The sequence below is a fragment of the Eublepharis macularius genome, chromosome 5 (assembly GCF_028583425.1).
Source record: "Eublepharis macularius isolate TG4126 chromosome 5, MPM_Emac_v1.0, whole genome shotgun sequence".
NCBI classification, from domain to species: Eukaryota; Metazoa; Chordata; class Lepidosauria; order Squamata; family Eublepharidae; genus Eublepharis; species Eublepharis macularius.
The window spans coordinates 94,646,434-94,661,382 of NC_072794.1; the positions used below are offsets into that span (position 1 = coordinate 94,646,434).

Consider the following 14,949-nt stretch of genomic DNA (forward strand, 5'->3'; position numbering starts at 1 on the left):
TTTCTTTCTGAAGGGGAAGACTTTTGATTTGATGTGGAAGCGAGCCCAGAATTGCCCATCTGTAAGTTTGTGACATATGTGTCTTGATACATGTCTTCTGTCTAGTTCATGTTGTACTTGTTTTCTTTCTTGCACTCTTGCCAATGTAGTAACCTGATTATTACTGGTCTGAAGTTCAAATCTAGTTGGTTTGGGAAATTTTTCAGAAAATATTTTGACCTGGGTATTCTAGGATTAAAATAAAGCCACTGTACTCACAGACCAAGAGTCTCTACATTCCAACCATAACATGTCTTCAGCCTAGCACATAGGGTACTCTAAGGAACAATAGAATGATCCCATCTAGACATTTAATAGTAGTTGTATAGAAGCAAATGAATCCCTCTGTTCATTGCAACCCTGTACTAGGATATGCTTCATTTGCAACATACCTCTTTGTGGGGCTGCCCTTGAAAAATGTTTGGAAACTTCAGTTGGTGCATCTAGTCATCTAGCCATGATGACTAGAGAGGGATGTAAGGGACTGTATCACTACAAGTCTTGGCTACATTAACTTCCAGTCTGTTTCCAGGCACAATTCAAGATGACCTTTATTGACCTTTAGTATTGACCTTTAAAGCCCTATAAGATTTAAGATCAGCGTATCTGAAGGATTACCGACACCTTTATGAACCTACTTGATCACTGTAGTCATCTTCTGAGGTCCTGCTTTGGGTGCCCCTCACTTTCGAAGATTAGGTGGGTAGCAACTCAGGAGAGGGTCTTCTTGGTCGTAGCACCAAAACTATAGAAATTTCTCTTCAGGAAGATTTATCTATTCCCTTGTTTTACTATTTTCTACCAGCAGGCAAAAACTTTTTTGTTTTGTTTGGCATTCCCTCATTGATCCCTCCTTTCTGCCCTATGTTTTAATTATTATTTTTATACTTTTGTATGTGTATTTTAGATTGGGTTTTAATTGTTTCAATGATGTGATTTGGGGTGGTAATGTTTTTAGTGTGTGATTTTATTACATATGTTTTAAAATTATCTGTGTTGGTGGCGCTGACAATGCAGGGGTATGCATTTTGTAAATAAATACATTTCTCTTTCTGCACCTGTTAAGAGGTGCGGATGATTATGTCCTAGATTATGTCCTAGATGAGTCATTGTATAAGATTAGTCGTACTGATGGATGGGTAAAGATAATTGCTCTCAAATCTAGTGTGATAACTTGCTCCTTCATTTTCCAGCTGCCATGTTGGCCAAATTACCACTTGTTTAGTGCAGCTTTGTTTAGTGCAGTCCATCTAATTATTTAGATGGTTTACTCTTTTTCACTCTGGAAATGTAGGCAAAACCCAGGGATTTTCTGGATATCTAGCCTAATGAAAATAATCTACTTATTGATGTCTTCCCAGCCCCTAACATACTCATCTTTATTTTATAGGAGTAGCACGATACCAAAAACCTTGCCTGATCTCTAGCTAAAAATAACTCTTAGACATTTCAGAGACCAATGTTGTGATGTTAATTAAACATATATTCATTTTTCTGTACTGCCATTGAAAACCCCCATGAGGGTGTCTGAAGTAAAGATGTGTAATTTTTGAAGCTAATTATGCAGCCAGTCATTTTGCCTATGAGCTAATAAGGTGTATTGAATAGCATGTTGGAGTTAGACCAGGCAGCCCTTAATTCAAATCCCGCTTGGCCCAGAGGCTCACCTGGTGATAGTAGGCCAGGCATTCTCACTCTTAGCCTGATCTTCACAGGGTAGTTTTGAGGATAACATGGTCTATTTCAAACTAGTAATAATAATAACAACAACATTCGATTTATATACCTCCCTTCAGGACAACTTAATGCCCACTCAGAGCAGTTTACAAAGTATGTCATTATTATCCCCACAACAAAACACCCTGTGAGGTGGGTGGGGCTGAGAGAGCTCCAGAGAGCCATGACAGTAAGCCATTCTGAGCTTTAGGAGGAAAATCAGAATACAAATTCAGTAAATAAATCTGATTACATCCAATCTCAAACTGCTTATGATTGTCAAAACATACTGCATGAGATGCAGTTCAGAAGGGACATTGACATCTAAGGTCAAATGACTGCTTTTCAAACCCAGGAATTCTGGCACTATGGATTTGCCTGCCCTAACATCAGTTCCCTTACATAAAAGCCCACAGGCAAAAGAAATCTGAAAGTCTCTGTTAAAACCTTTCTCCTTTAAAACCTGGGGATGTGTTTTGAAAGGTACAAAAGGAATCAGTCTCTGTAATCTGTTCAATCTCACTTTGGTTTTATGATGACAAAGGTTCATTAATGAGATCTGTAATTTCTGATTTAATTCCATACTGAATTTGGTTAATAAATAAATCTGCTTCTCTCCCCCTGCCCCCCCCCCAATTTTCACCAGTTTCTTTTTGCATTGCCAAGGAAGGAAGGCTATGAGTTTTTTGTTGGTCAGTGGTCAGGAACAGAACTCCATTTCACTTCTCTCATAAACATTCAGGTAGGTGACTTCTTTGGAAATTGCCAGTGGTGGGCTTAAGGTTTCATACTGCAGTTGCTATTTTTGTGGCCCTTTAAAAAATTCCATAAAACATGAACATTTATTATTTCACTAGTAACAAAGCCTGTTGTGGGAAAAAATACAATGGGCTCTAGAAAGGGGCGGGCGGGCAGTCGGGCGTTGCCTCTTTCTCCATGACTGATCCTGGTCAGGTGAAAGGGGGGCAGTCATTGCCACCTGCTCCGCTACTGATCCCAGCCGAGTGAAGGGCATTGACTCCTGTTCCACACCTGGTTCCAGCTGGGTGAAGGGGGGTGGGCAATGCCACTTGCTCCACTCCGATCCTGGGTGAGTGAAGGTGGGGTGTGTGCATTGCGGCCTGTTCTACTCCTGATCCCAGCCAGGTGAGGAGGGGCTGGACATTGCTTCCTGCTCCATGCCTGATCCCGGCCAGGTGAAGACGGGAGGTGGGCATTGCCACCTGCTCTGCTTCTGATCCCAGCTGGGTGAAGGCGGGGGGGGGGGCGGGCATTGCTCCTGCTCTTCTCCTGATCCCGGCCTGGGCTTCCCACCACGGTGCGCTCTGGAGGGACGGGCTGCCTTGTCTGGACTTCCCTCCACAGCAGCACCCTCTGGAGGCGCACCAGGGTAGGAAGTGAGTTGACAGAAACACGATTAGCCTTTTTTATAGTAGGATGTGGGCATAATTAATGCAACATTTCTTTTACAGTGGGTCTTAAGGAGATATTTTTTCCCTCTAGCCATTATCATCCTCTATATGTTTGCATCTTTTGTTGTGCCTTAGTATTTTATTCACTGAAGAATATATCAGGCCAATCATCTCTCATCTTTACCATCAGACTCATAAAACTATCAGTCCTTCATGCTAGTTAGAGAGCCCAACTCTCCAAAATGTCTGCTTATTCACCCTTGATCATGTTTGTTTTAGTTGGTTAGCCACTATGTTATTTTTTCCAGAAATGGAACCTAATCTGGATGCCTTAATAATATGGAGACCTATAGGGGTTTGAGTTGGAGAATGAACGGTGTTCTCTGAGTTACTACAATGTTCACTCAGAGCCGAACTAAACAAGATGAGTTACTCGAGTTCAACACATGTCTGCTTAACTCAAGGTTTGATGGGAAGTGTAGGCGTCCTTGCAGCTTTAAGTTTAACATTTACAGAGTGGCAGGGAAGGGAGTGCATGCGTTGGGCTCTTGCCGGGCACCCCCCCCTTCCCCTCCGCTGGATGTATGTGGGGGTTTCAGGTCCCCTCTCCTGCCCCCCCTTCCCTGCACAGCAGACAGGGTGCCTGGCCTGTGCTAGCTGCTAGCACAGCTTCGGGCAGGGGCTGGGTGAAGAGGTCAGCAGACAGGTCACACGGAGTGTCGCTGCATCTCCCCCCCCCCACTCACCCGGCCTCCGCAGAGCGATGCCAGGCTATGTAGCTCTGGCCTACACAGCACGGCTTTGAGCGGGGGCTGGGCAAGTGGTGTGAAAGGCAGCAACGCTATGGCCTGATACCGCACCGGCCCGGGCACACATGCCACGTCGCTCTGCAGGGGCTGGGCGAGCAGGGGGGGAGATGCAGTGACATTCCAGGCGCCCTTCTGCTGACCTCTTCGCCCAGCCCCCACCCAAAGCCGCACTAGCAGCTAGCAGCGGCCAGGCGCCCCTGTCTGCTGTGTGGGTAAGGGGGGCAAGAGGGGCTCCGAACCCCCCCCCACACACACACACCCAGCAGAGGGGAAGGGGGGCACCCAGCAAGAGCCCAACGCCTGCACTCTCCTCCCTGCCTCTCGGTAAATGTTAAACTTAAAGCTGCAAGGATGCCTACACTTCCCATCAAACCTTGAGGTAAGCAGACACGTGTTGAACTTGAGTTACTCGTCTCGTTTAGTTCGGCTCTCAGTTATGTAAACTGGAGAAATTGCACCCTCCTTCAGTATATTCCCAAGTTGCCTTCTTTGCTTACATTTTTGTATTTTTATTATGTTTTGTTGATGGGCATTCTTGAGTTCTCTTTACCTACATATCATCCATGTTCCAGTTTTTTAATTTTATTGTTAACTTCATTTATAGCCCACCATTCTTACTGAGACTCAAGGTGGATAACAACATTTGAAACAATGCATAAGGGATCTAATAAGTAATTTTAAATGTTTTTAATTTTGTGAGGCTAGTGGTTGAGAGGCTTGTGTTCTTCTCCACTGAAGGATGGATTTGGGAGCTTATGGGAACACTTGTGTTCCCCTAAGTAATAAAACATTTTAATGTTACCTATCTAGAGAAAAGAAATTGTTAACTGACTATCCTGCACATTTCACATGGCAAAGTGAAACAGTTCAAAATGGTTCTTCCCTTGGTGCTAGATTGCCTGAAGTTATTGCTCTGTAGCTGTGTTTATATTCTTAATACCTGTATAGTATTTTGCATCCATGCATAGAACATGCATGAGGATTTTCTCCATTTTATCTCCTATAAGTGCCTCTTTGTGTTTGGGAGTTTTTTGATGCATCATCTGCAGTCTTGATATGGTCGGCTTCTTAATTTAAAATCCTCTGGATCTTTACCAGAGGGCCGCATTATGTACACTATTTAATAATAAATGGTCTTCTATTGGTCTAGCATGAACTACTCAATACATCAGGGTTCTTCCTATGGTCCTTGTGCTTGACATCTTTATTTTATTTTCTGCAGAGCCAAGGTGAAGCTGCAACTAGTCAACTGATCCTGTACCATTATCCTGAGTTTCAGGAGGACAAGGGAATTGTACTGATGACAGCAGAAATGGATTCTAGTTTTTTGGTAAAGGAAACTAAGGCTTAAATGGCTTTGTTTTTCAATAAGTCATCCAAATGGAAAAAGTTTCAAATGTGTTGTGCAAGTTTAGCAATTTCATGTTCCAAATATTAGTAAAAATTAGGAAGACAAAATTTTGCCATTGGTTCTGTTGTTTTATTTTTAAGGCCCTTGGGCTGATTAATACAACTCTTTAGCATTATGATGGTTGAATTCTCACAAAAAGGAGCTGTGTTAGTTTTCCCATGTGCTCAGATTTAACACCATCACACTTCCAGAGGTAAATTGATCAATAATATAGGAATTCACAGCATGCATTTTACTTGTGCATTATTGCTATATCCATTTTCTGGGTAACAGTAGTTGTTACTAGCATTGCCATAAGTATGACATTATAGTAAGAAAATGGATTGCTAGTATAAATGCAAGATTTAGTGCAAAGGTAAATGACTGAAATTATATTTTCCTACTCACCCCCATGCTCTTTAATTTTTGTCCTATATGTGGTAATAATAATACTCCAGTTTAATACTAATCATACAAAATCATTCTCCTTGATAGCTTTTTTATTATCTTAGAGTTATTTTGTACATGAGGGAGGTTTCAGTCTTAAAATTTTCCTGTCTACAGTCTGAAGAGCAGATCAGTCTTGGGACTGCAGTACTATATACAGGGCTTTTTTTCAGCTGGAACACGGTGGAACGGAGTTCCGGAACCTCTTGAAAATGGTCACATGGTTGGTGGCCCCGCCCCCTGATCTCCAGACAGAGGGGAGTTTTGATTGCCCTTGGCGCAGAGAGCAATCTAAACTCCCCTCTGTCTGGAGATCAGGGGGCGGGGCCACCAGCCATGTGACCATTTTCTCCGAGGGCAACCCACTGAGTTCCACCACCTCTTTTACCAGAAAAAAAGCCCAGACTATATATGCACGTAATTCAGTTTTATGACCTTGGCATTTAGGTCAGGAATCTGATTACCTTCCCATGGCAAGTGGTCACCTTTGCAGACATCTAATCCAGCTTCAACATAAACACAGATAGGAGAGTAGAAGTGGACCAATGGCTCAACCCCAAGCGCCGGCATAATAAAGAAAGTTGGAAGATAACTGATGTTATGGGGGGGGTTGAACAGAAGAGGAATGGTAATTATTCTAACAACTTGCATTGTTTTTAAATTCACAGAATGTGCCAGAAGCTCAGTGCCTAGCCAGCCAGGTGCAACTCTTTTATGCAACAGACCGACAGGAGACCTACGGTTTAGTGGAAGCATTCAACCATCAGCCTGATCAATTTAAATACATGTCTGTAATCACTGAACTTGAGCAGAGCAGGCTTGGGCAAGAACTGAAACCTGAGCAGGACCCACCAATGCCTACTGCTTGAGGAATTCAGTAGCCTTGAGCCCACACAAGAGATATTGATGAGTTGATAGTGTCTTGGCACTGGCATTGCTCTGTTGTGAAAGGAGCCATGCTTGCATCTGATGGGAAACAGAATGTCATTTTACAAAGTGGAGCCATTCAGGCTGTGAGCCCTATGGAGGCACTTTGGCAGTCTCACCTGGCTAAATTAAGTACTTCCTCCATAACATAATTCTGATCGGCAGAAGAAATGAAGGAAATTACCTTCAGCCATTAACATATATCAATGTTCACCATGTTGTGTTTGACATTGCCCTCACCACTACACAAATCAGTGAATTTCCACTTTTGTGAAGATTCTAAGTATCTCCTGTTAATTCAGGAAAGACAAGAGAAGGAGAAGGTGAGCTGAAAGGGACTCTTGTCAATTTAATGTGGTGATGAGTTCTTACACATGCTGTATTTCATTATTCTTATTTGTGCAGCATCAATAACGTATGTGATATTTTACAACACAAGAAAAAGGACTGGTCTCTACCCTTTGAAGAAAGGTAAAATTAGTTTTTTTTAAAAAAGGAAGGGAGAAGAAATGCAAAATGCGTGTCTTTGGAAATCAGTAAAGCATCACCAAAAATACCAACCATCTTGCATCATGTGGAACTGAAAACATTGAGTGGTCTTTTGTTTTTCAATTAGAGTTTAGTTAAGGCTGTTCTTCACGAAAGAGCTTTGAGTTCCTACAGTATTGTTGTAATCAGATAACTTTATTAATAGCTGTGATCTATTGCTTTCAGCCATTAAAGTGCCTTTATGAGATACTATCAAATTGCCATTGAAACAAAAAAAAACCCCTTGTAGCCTATTCTCAGCTTTGTGATCATTAGAACTTTGCTCATTGTTAATTTGTGAAATTGGCTAGACCTCTTTCTTCCCTGTCCCCAGGGCTTTTTTTCAGCCGGAACAGTGTTCTGGCACCTCTTAAAAATACCCACATGACTGGGTATTTTTAAGAATTTTTAAAATGCCTGTTTTGGCCATTTTAGGCCCATTTTGTCCCAATTCGAGCCAGAAATGGCCAGGATCCGGCCGCTGGCAGCAACGTCACGTGACATCGCGCAAAACTCGTGCGAGAAAACGCGATATTTTGCATTTTCCGTGGCACGATCCACAACATTGCGGCATGGAGTGGCTTCAGGTAAGCCATCTGGAAACAGCCCTGGTCTATTCGGGTCCGATCTGGGCCATTTTGGGCCTGTTTCAGCCAAATTCAGGCCTGAAATGGCCAGGATCGGGCCGCTGACGGGCAGGGGAGGGATCCCTCATGCGACAGTGGCCCATTCCATGCTGACTTGGGCCCAGTCCCAGCTGTTTCTGACCCAATTCAGTCCAATTTGAGCCTGAAACATCCAAGATCAGTCTGCTGCCGGGCAGCAGCATGCTCTCCCATGCAGCAGTGGTGCATTCCAAGGTATATGTGTCTGAATTGGGCCCCCTGTGGAGTGTGGGAGCGCTACTGGGGCAGCCACGGCCTACGTGATGACATCATTTCCCAGAAGTGACATCATAGTGCAGTCCTGGGAGTGCGCGCACCCTTTGTTCCGCCACCCCTTTTCCCAGAAAAAAAGCCCTGCCCCATTTCACTTGAGGCTCAGATTTGCATTTGGGAACCTGGAATGAGAGAGGGACACGCATTAGGTTTAGGAAGTTATAGTTACAGTTCATTCTGGTATTCTGTAGGTCAGATATTACTTCCTATCTATGGAAGACTGAATGGGAAGAGGGGAGAATCCGGAAAAGCCAAAAGTTGGCTCCTTTCTCAAGCTCAGTTAAGAAATTGATTCCTGTTCCATCCCTTAGATATATAGTTAAAGGGCCAGTGGCATCTAATAAGATTACTTTGGCCAAGTGAAGAGAGTAAGGAGGAAAATGTTTGATTTGGGGAATATATTTTCTAAAATCAAATTGTGAATTTGAATCATACATTCTGTGTCCAAGTGTTTTTAGTCCATGGTTTGTTACTCATTCTGCCAAGGAAATATTAATTCTGTGTCTAAGATACTTTATTCAAAACATAATCCTATCCTATACTTTGAAATAACTTGCTTAAATTCTTGGATTTTTTTCCCTTGGAAAACCAAAGTATCACAATACCTCGATGAAAACTAGTGGTGAAAAGAGAAGACCCTTTTTAAAGAAATCAACTTAATTAATCATTTATGTTTGATTTAAATCTGCATGTATTTGTGTATGAATAAATACGTAATGGTGGAAAAAATGGTTTGTTTTTTGATGATACATATATGTAGGTCCAGCAGACACTGTCTTAAACGAGGCATTCCTTGTTGTGGGAGTATGGAAGAGAAATAAGTCTTTTTAAGATGCCACCTGTCATCTGCAGTTTTTAAGTATTTGTATTAAAAAACAGTTGGGGGTGGTGTTTCTTTATAGTTGATCAAAAGGTTTCTAATCATTCATTGACTAAATGTTGTAGCCATACAAAAAAGGGGGTTGGATCTTAAGAACTATGAACACTCTTTGCTCATGAACTGTATCTTTTCTGCCTCCTTTGTCCTGTTGGAGTGCGTCTTCCCCTGTCCTCGCAAGAGGTCTTCAGGAGAAATGTAGAATGCCGTGCAAGGGGCTGCATGTTGGAAGAACCTCCTGAAAATGTGGATCTTCTCCTTTGTACACCACTATTGTAGGGGAAGAATTGTATACAGCTCAAGTTCTCAGAGCATTCCTTGACCAAAAATCTTCAATGTTTCTAGACTCAAAACACTCCTTTTTAATCTCTTTTAAAAATTTTATTTTAAAAAGCAACAAAACAGTTGAAAGTGCATAGAACTTTATACAAAGTACATTAAACTACTTCACAGAGAGTATGTATAATATATAATAAATCTGGACTACATGAAAGATATAATCAAAATATATAAAATAGTTTTATTCTTCTCCCTCACATCCATTATATATTTTAAAAAAAAGAAATGGAGAAAAGGAATAAGCTGTAAAGTTTTCTAAATATATTTGATAACCTATTTTTAGGGAAATTCAGCATAGGTAAAACTTTAAACATTTTGCATTCTACATTATATTCTATCACACAATACTTAATATATTGGCAGCCCAATCCTAAGAGGGGAGGGGAAAGTGAATAGGAACCGAACTAAGGCTTGCGACGGCGCATCTGGGCCTTACGCCCGCGTAAGTGGCTGTCCGCCCGCGCTGGGACACGGCGCTGGCCTGTCGGCGGGCCGGCACCGGCACAAGCCACAGGCACCCGGGCGGCGGTGGAGGAGTGGCGTAGAGCCCCACGCCGGCGCAGGGGGGGGGTGGAGAACAGGGCGGGGTCAGAGTTAGTCTGCTCCCTAAGCCCCTCCAGAAGCGGGAACGCCCACAGCGGCGCAAAAAAGCTACGCCACGGAAAAAGAAGGCGTAGCCCATAGGCGCCCATGGAACAGTGAAAAACCGGCCCCCTCTCCGAGCGCCCAGCCCCGCCTCCATGGCCCGAAGGAGCATAGGATGAGAACTATCCCGGGGACCAATCAGCGTGCACGCCCGGCGTGGACGAGCCCCCCTCTCCGCACCCAATCACCTGCGACCGCGCCCTACAAAACATCCGGCCAGCGCTGGCCAAACCCCTCAGGTAAGTGAGCACGTCGCCGGAGGCTCTGTCCCTCTGTCCGTGTGCTGTGTGGCGTTGCCCCTTTGAACACCGAACGGGGGTGAGGGCATTCACGGTGGCAGGCACGGAATGCACTCGGGGGACTTTGTGAAAAAGTGGGGGGACTTCCCGTAAAAGGGAAGAAGTGCAAATGTCTGGCTAACCCCCTTTTTACCCTGACAGGAAGAACAACTCAACATCTAACTGGACTCATGCAAGCTAGTTGCTTCTAACTAAGCACAAACAAATTAACCCTTCCGTGAGAGAAGGGAATGACACTTGGCGAACTTACAGCAGCCTCTCCCGTTTCCTTGCAGGTACCCTGACTCTGGAGTTCCCGCCTGGTGATGACTGACGGAGCACTGACAGGTGAGGAGGAGGTAGGGGAGGGGGGACCCGTTCCGCAGATTAGTGCAAACCGCCCATTCACCTGACCCCACCCGCTCACTTGCCACTTCGGGTGAGGCCAAGCAAGGGTGGGGGGTGATCATGGCCGCCCCTGGCCGCCTCAGAGGCAGGTGCCCCGAAAACCATATGTGACCAGATGTTTGTAACGACCAGCTCATTCCCTCCCGTAAAGGTAAAGGCTTGCCACGGCTGAGTGCATCCTCGCCAGACTGCTGTGCATCAGCTGGTCGCTGCTGCCCTCGACTATGTGCATCCTCCCAGATGGCGGAGTGTGGGGCTTGCCTCGCCAGTGGAACGAGGCAAAGCCCACATGTGTCTTTTTCTCCCGCAGGCACGTCCAGGGCATGGATGCTTTCCCGCGCCCCGCCCTCCCCAAACATCTCTGATGGACGGTTGGCTGCAGCCCAGGAAGCACTTTCGCGCCGCGGCCTGCATCCCAGCCCCGCCCCTCCGAGCGGGAAGGAGGGCTGTGTGGAATGCTCCAGCTCCCTTGCTAGCCTAAACACAAGCCCGCTTTTTCCAGTGCAATAAAACGAGTTGTAAAACAACTACCTTCTGTGTCTGCGAGCCTGACTTCGTCCTCTGCCCCTCCCCCAACACTCCCGTCACATATCTCCACCTGCACATTGCCACAAATGTATCTGACAGACCCCGTTCTGCCTCCCCGCCCCCTCCCTCCCCCACAGTAACGTCAGGTAGAGGGTTGGGGAAGGGCATGTCAGCGGGGAGGGAGGAGCCACTGAGGGTGCTCGATCCCTGGTAGGGCGAGCAGCTGGCACCCAATAAGCCAGGGAGAGGGTGGCCGGGGGTGCTGCTGCAAGGGGGCAGGAGATGGCAGTGGAAACGGTCCGCTCACTGGAACCCTAGCCCCATCAGTGAAGAAACTAGGGTAGCGGCAGGTGGATGCCGTATCCCGGGCAGGAGGTCTTGCGCGCCTGGGGAGGGTCGCTCCCGTTGCAGCTGCAGCCGCAGCAACAAAGTCCCATGAGCGGCCGCCTCCCAGAGTGGGTCCAGCCCCTCGGGTGTCTGCGGCAGCCCCATTGGTCATTCCAACACCCTCCACCCCGCGGCGTCCCGCCTTGCATCCAATCCTGCGGGGCAGTTGCGAGGCTCCCGCGCCACCATGGCGTGGTTGTTGGGAGGGGTGGGGTGTGTCCGAGGCTGCGCGTGGCTCCGCCCTGCCCAGCGGCTTCCCCCGACACTGGCCGCAATGTGGGCGGTGATCGAGAGGGAGCGGCTAGAGGTGCACGCTGCATGGGAGGAGGCGAACAACCGCGGCTGGGAGTTCACGGCCGCGGTACTGGAGGTGGGAGAGGGGATCCATGCCGCTCAAGCCTGTGCCGAAGCCCTGCTCAGGCGGCTCGTCGCCATCCTCGACCCATCGGCCCCACCTGCTGCAGCAGCTCCACCCACCCCAGAGGCACCCCTCCCTCGGGCCCAGTTGCGTGCGAGAGGCCGGGCCCGTGGACGGCCAAGGGGGTCCGGCCGCCGGCCTCGCCGGTGAGCCCCGCTGCCGCCTTGCGGGGGGGTGGGGTCTTCTGCTGGACAGGCGGGGCCACGGCCCAGGGTGTTATACAGCTGCTGGAGGCAATGGGGCCAGGGCCAGGGGGGGCAGGGGCAGCGGAGCGGGTTTTGGCCACGTGACCTGGTCGCTGCAGCTGGGAAGGCTGGGTGGAGGGGCAGCTGCTTCTGACCATGCACTCGCACAGGCTCCGGACGGCGCAGGGGGCGAGCGGGGAGGGGGCTGGCGAGGCAGCACCCAGGCCATTGACAGGCTCCTGGCTGCCTGTCCTTCCAAATAGGCTCTCCCCAGCCATGCCTCCCCATGGTCCCTCGACACCCTACCTCTCCTACATGCCTCCCCTTCCTCACATCTTCTGGGGGAGGTGGGATGGTATAATAATAAAGGCTGATTTCTGTGCAACGGGTGTCTGTGGTCTTTGCCTTGGGATGGGGATGGGGGCGGGCCTGCTGTGTCTGCCTCTTGGTGGCGGCCTCAGGCCAACCCTCCCCTTCGGCGCTACTTGGTGGCTGTTCCCTGCTGCCAGAGACTGGCTGCTGCCCTGGATTCCTCACGGCAGGGCGCCTGCCAGTCGCATGCCAACCTCTCTGGACGCGGCTGCCACGGACTTGGTGCTGCATTGGGCAAACGGGGGAGAGGCTCCTCAGACCACGCCCACCCCTCTCCTTCCCGACTGCGAGCCCCGCCCAACGCACAAGCCGAGGCAGTCTGCCGGCATGGGTGCAGTTTGCCTGCTGCTCTGGGGCCTGGCCGGGATCGTGTGCTGCCCATAGGCTGCGCCTTTCCTGGCCCCTCCCCCTGCCGCTTGTCAGGAACAGCGCCCTTTGGCTGCGCCTGGCAGCGGCCGTGCATCACACCTGCCCACAACACTTTCTGGTTCTCCCAATTTGCATCTCTGCGCCGCTGCCGCCACTGCCGCAGCCACACTTTGCTGGATCCAGCCTGGCACCGCCGCTGCTCCGCCTGTGCAGCCACGCCGGCGTTGGGGCCGGCCATAGGATTGCGCAGTTAGTTCTTAGTTTCACTATTTAGCTTAACTGTTAGTCTATTTTAGTGTTAGTTGTCCATTCTAAATTTGATAGATTAACCTGTTAATGTATACTGAATTAATTCAATCAGAGAGAAAGCACAGAGATAATAGGAACATAATATGAAAAATAATATTTAGAAAAAAGTTTGACAATTTCTACAACCTGGATATATAAATCATATTAATTATGAATAAGAGAATATATATGAGCTTCATAAAGAGTTTTCCTCTCCATCAGAGAGTTACATCTAAATAAGATATTGAAAGGTATCTCTGAGGTTTGTCCGAAGGTAAGATTCCAAATATTTTGCTTTCAAGATTTTACTCAGCCTGATAAAATTTAGTATCTTAAATTGTTAATTTAATTATTTTGTTTACCTTTTAATCTATTTTAATATTAGTTGTATATACAAAATCTTATGGATTACCTACTATATAGTTCTTCCAACACAGAAAATAATAACATAATAATAATATTTTTTGATGAAATTTTATTGGATGAGTTAACGTACAATCAAGTTAAAAGCAACTACATTTCTTTTCAGTTCCCATAAGTATATGTTCCCTACCCCCTCCCCTCCCCCTTTTCAGTGTTGACTTCCAACAGCACTCCAACCCCCCATTTTCTGATCATATTTCTACGCTATTAGTCTGTTACTATTGGTAAAGTTCTAAAATATATCTTATCTTATTTAATATACTTCAAAAGATGACAATTGTCCCTTGACATCCCATTTTCTTTCTAAGTACTTTCTCATTTTCTTCTAATCTTCGAAAAATCCCTTTGGATCTTGATCTCTCAGTTTTCTCAATAATAATAACATTCGATTTATATACCGCCCTTTAGGATGACTTAACACCCACTCAGAGCAGTTTACAAAGTATGCCATTATTATCCCCACAACAAAACACCCTGTGATGTGGGTGGGGATGAGAGAGCTCCAGAGAGCTGTGTCACCCAGCTGGCTTCAAGTGGAGGAGTGGGGAATCAATCCCGGCTCTCCAGATTATAGTCCCACAGTCTTAACCACTACACCCAAAAAAGTTAAAGGCCGATTCCGCACGGCTTACCTGAAGCCGGGACGTTGTGGAACATGCCGGCAAAACCGCGGAAGATTGCGTTTTCTCGCGCGAGTTTTGCACGATGTGCAAAACTCGCGCGAGAAAATGTGATCTTTCACGTTTTTGCCAGCATGGTCCGCAACGTTCTGGCTTCAGGTAAGCCGTGCGGAATCGGCCAAACAACCTTTTGTTGTTCAACAGAAGTTAAACAAATAATGACGTTGAGAATTCCATAACATAATGATTTAGAATAACAATAATTCTTTAGGTCTTGCCTTGTAGGTAGTTTATAATCCAAAACTGACCCAATAATCAAATCTGTTTGGAATCAGTTGTTTCATTTCTTCTTAAGAGTAAAATAAAGCAGCCACAGAAAATGAAAGCAAAGATAATGTCCCAAACTGGCTGAATTCACAGATGGAATTAAGAAAGGTCTATATTTATCTGTAAACATGCCAAGATGGAAGAATGTCCCGGTTATTTTCAAGTCTCAAAAACTTAAGATCAATTACCTCTTAGTTGGTTGAATCAGTGCTGGGCTTGTACGTCTTTCATCTTGCGTCCGGAGATCAGAAATAAGGCATGAAAAATAAAGCACAGTTG

General features: G+C 46.4%; 1 protein-coding gene across 3 annotated transcripts in view; it reads left to right on the forward strand.

Moving 5' to 3' along the window:
• ATPAF1 (ATP synthase mitochondrial F1 complex assembly factor 1) overlaps positions 1 to 14,949 on the forward strand; it is a 35,584-nt gene that overhangs the window by 7,147 nt on the left and 13,488 nt on the right. For 2 of the 3 annotated variants that reach the window (XM_054979627.1, XM_054979629.1), the window contains 4 exons: positions 14 to 61; positions 2,402 to 2,497; positions 5,199 to 5,306; positions 6,482 to 8,929. In XM_054979627.1, coding sequence (XP_054835602.1) covers positions 14 to 61; positions 2,402 to 2,497; positions 5,199 to 5,306; positions 6,482 to 6,682 — 453 coding nt within the window. In that variant the 3' untranslated portion in view covers positions 6,683 to 8,929. Of the gene's footprint in view, positions 1 to 13; positions 62 to 2,401; positions 2,498 to 5,198; positions 5,307 to 6,481; positions 8,930 to 14,949 lie in introns of those variants that run through there. The other variant, XR_008597034.1, reaches the window with a different exon arrangement.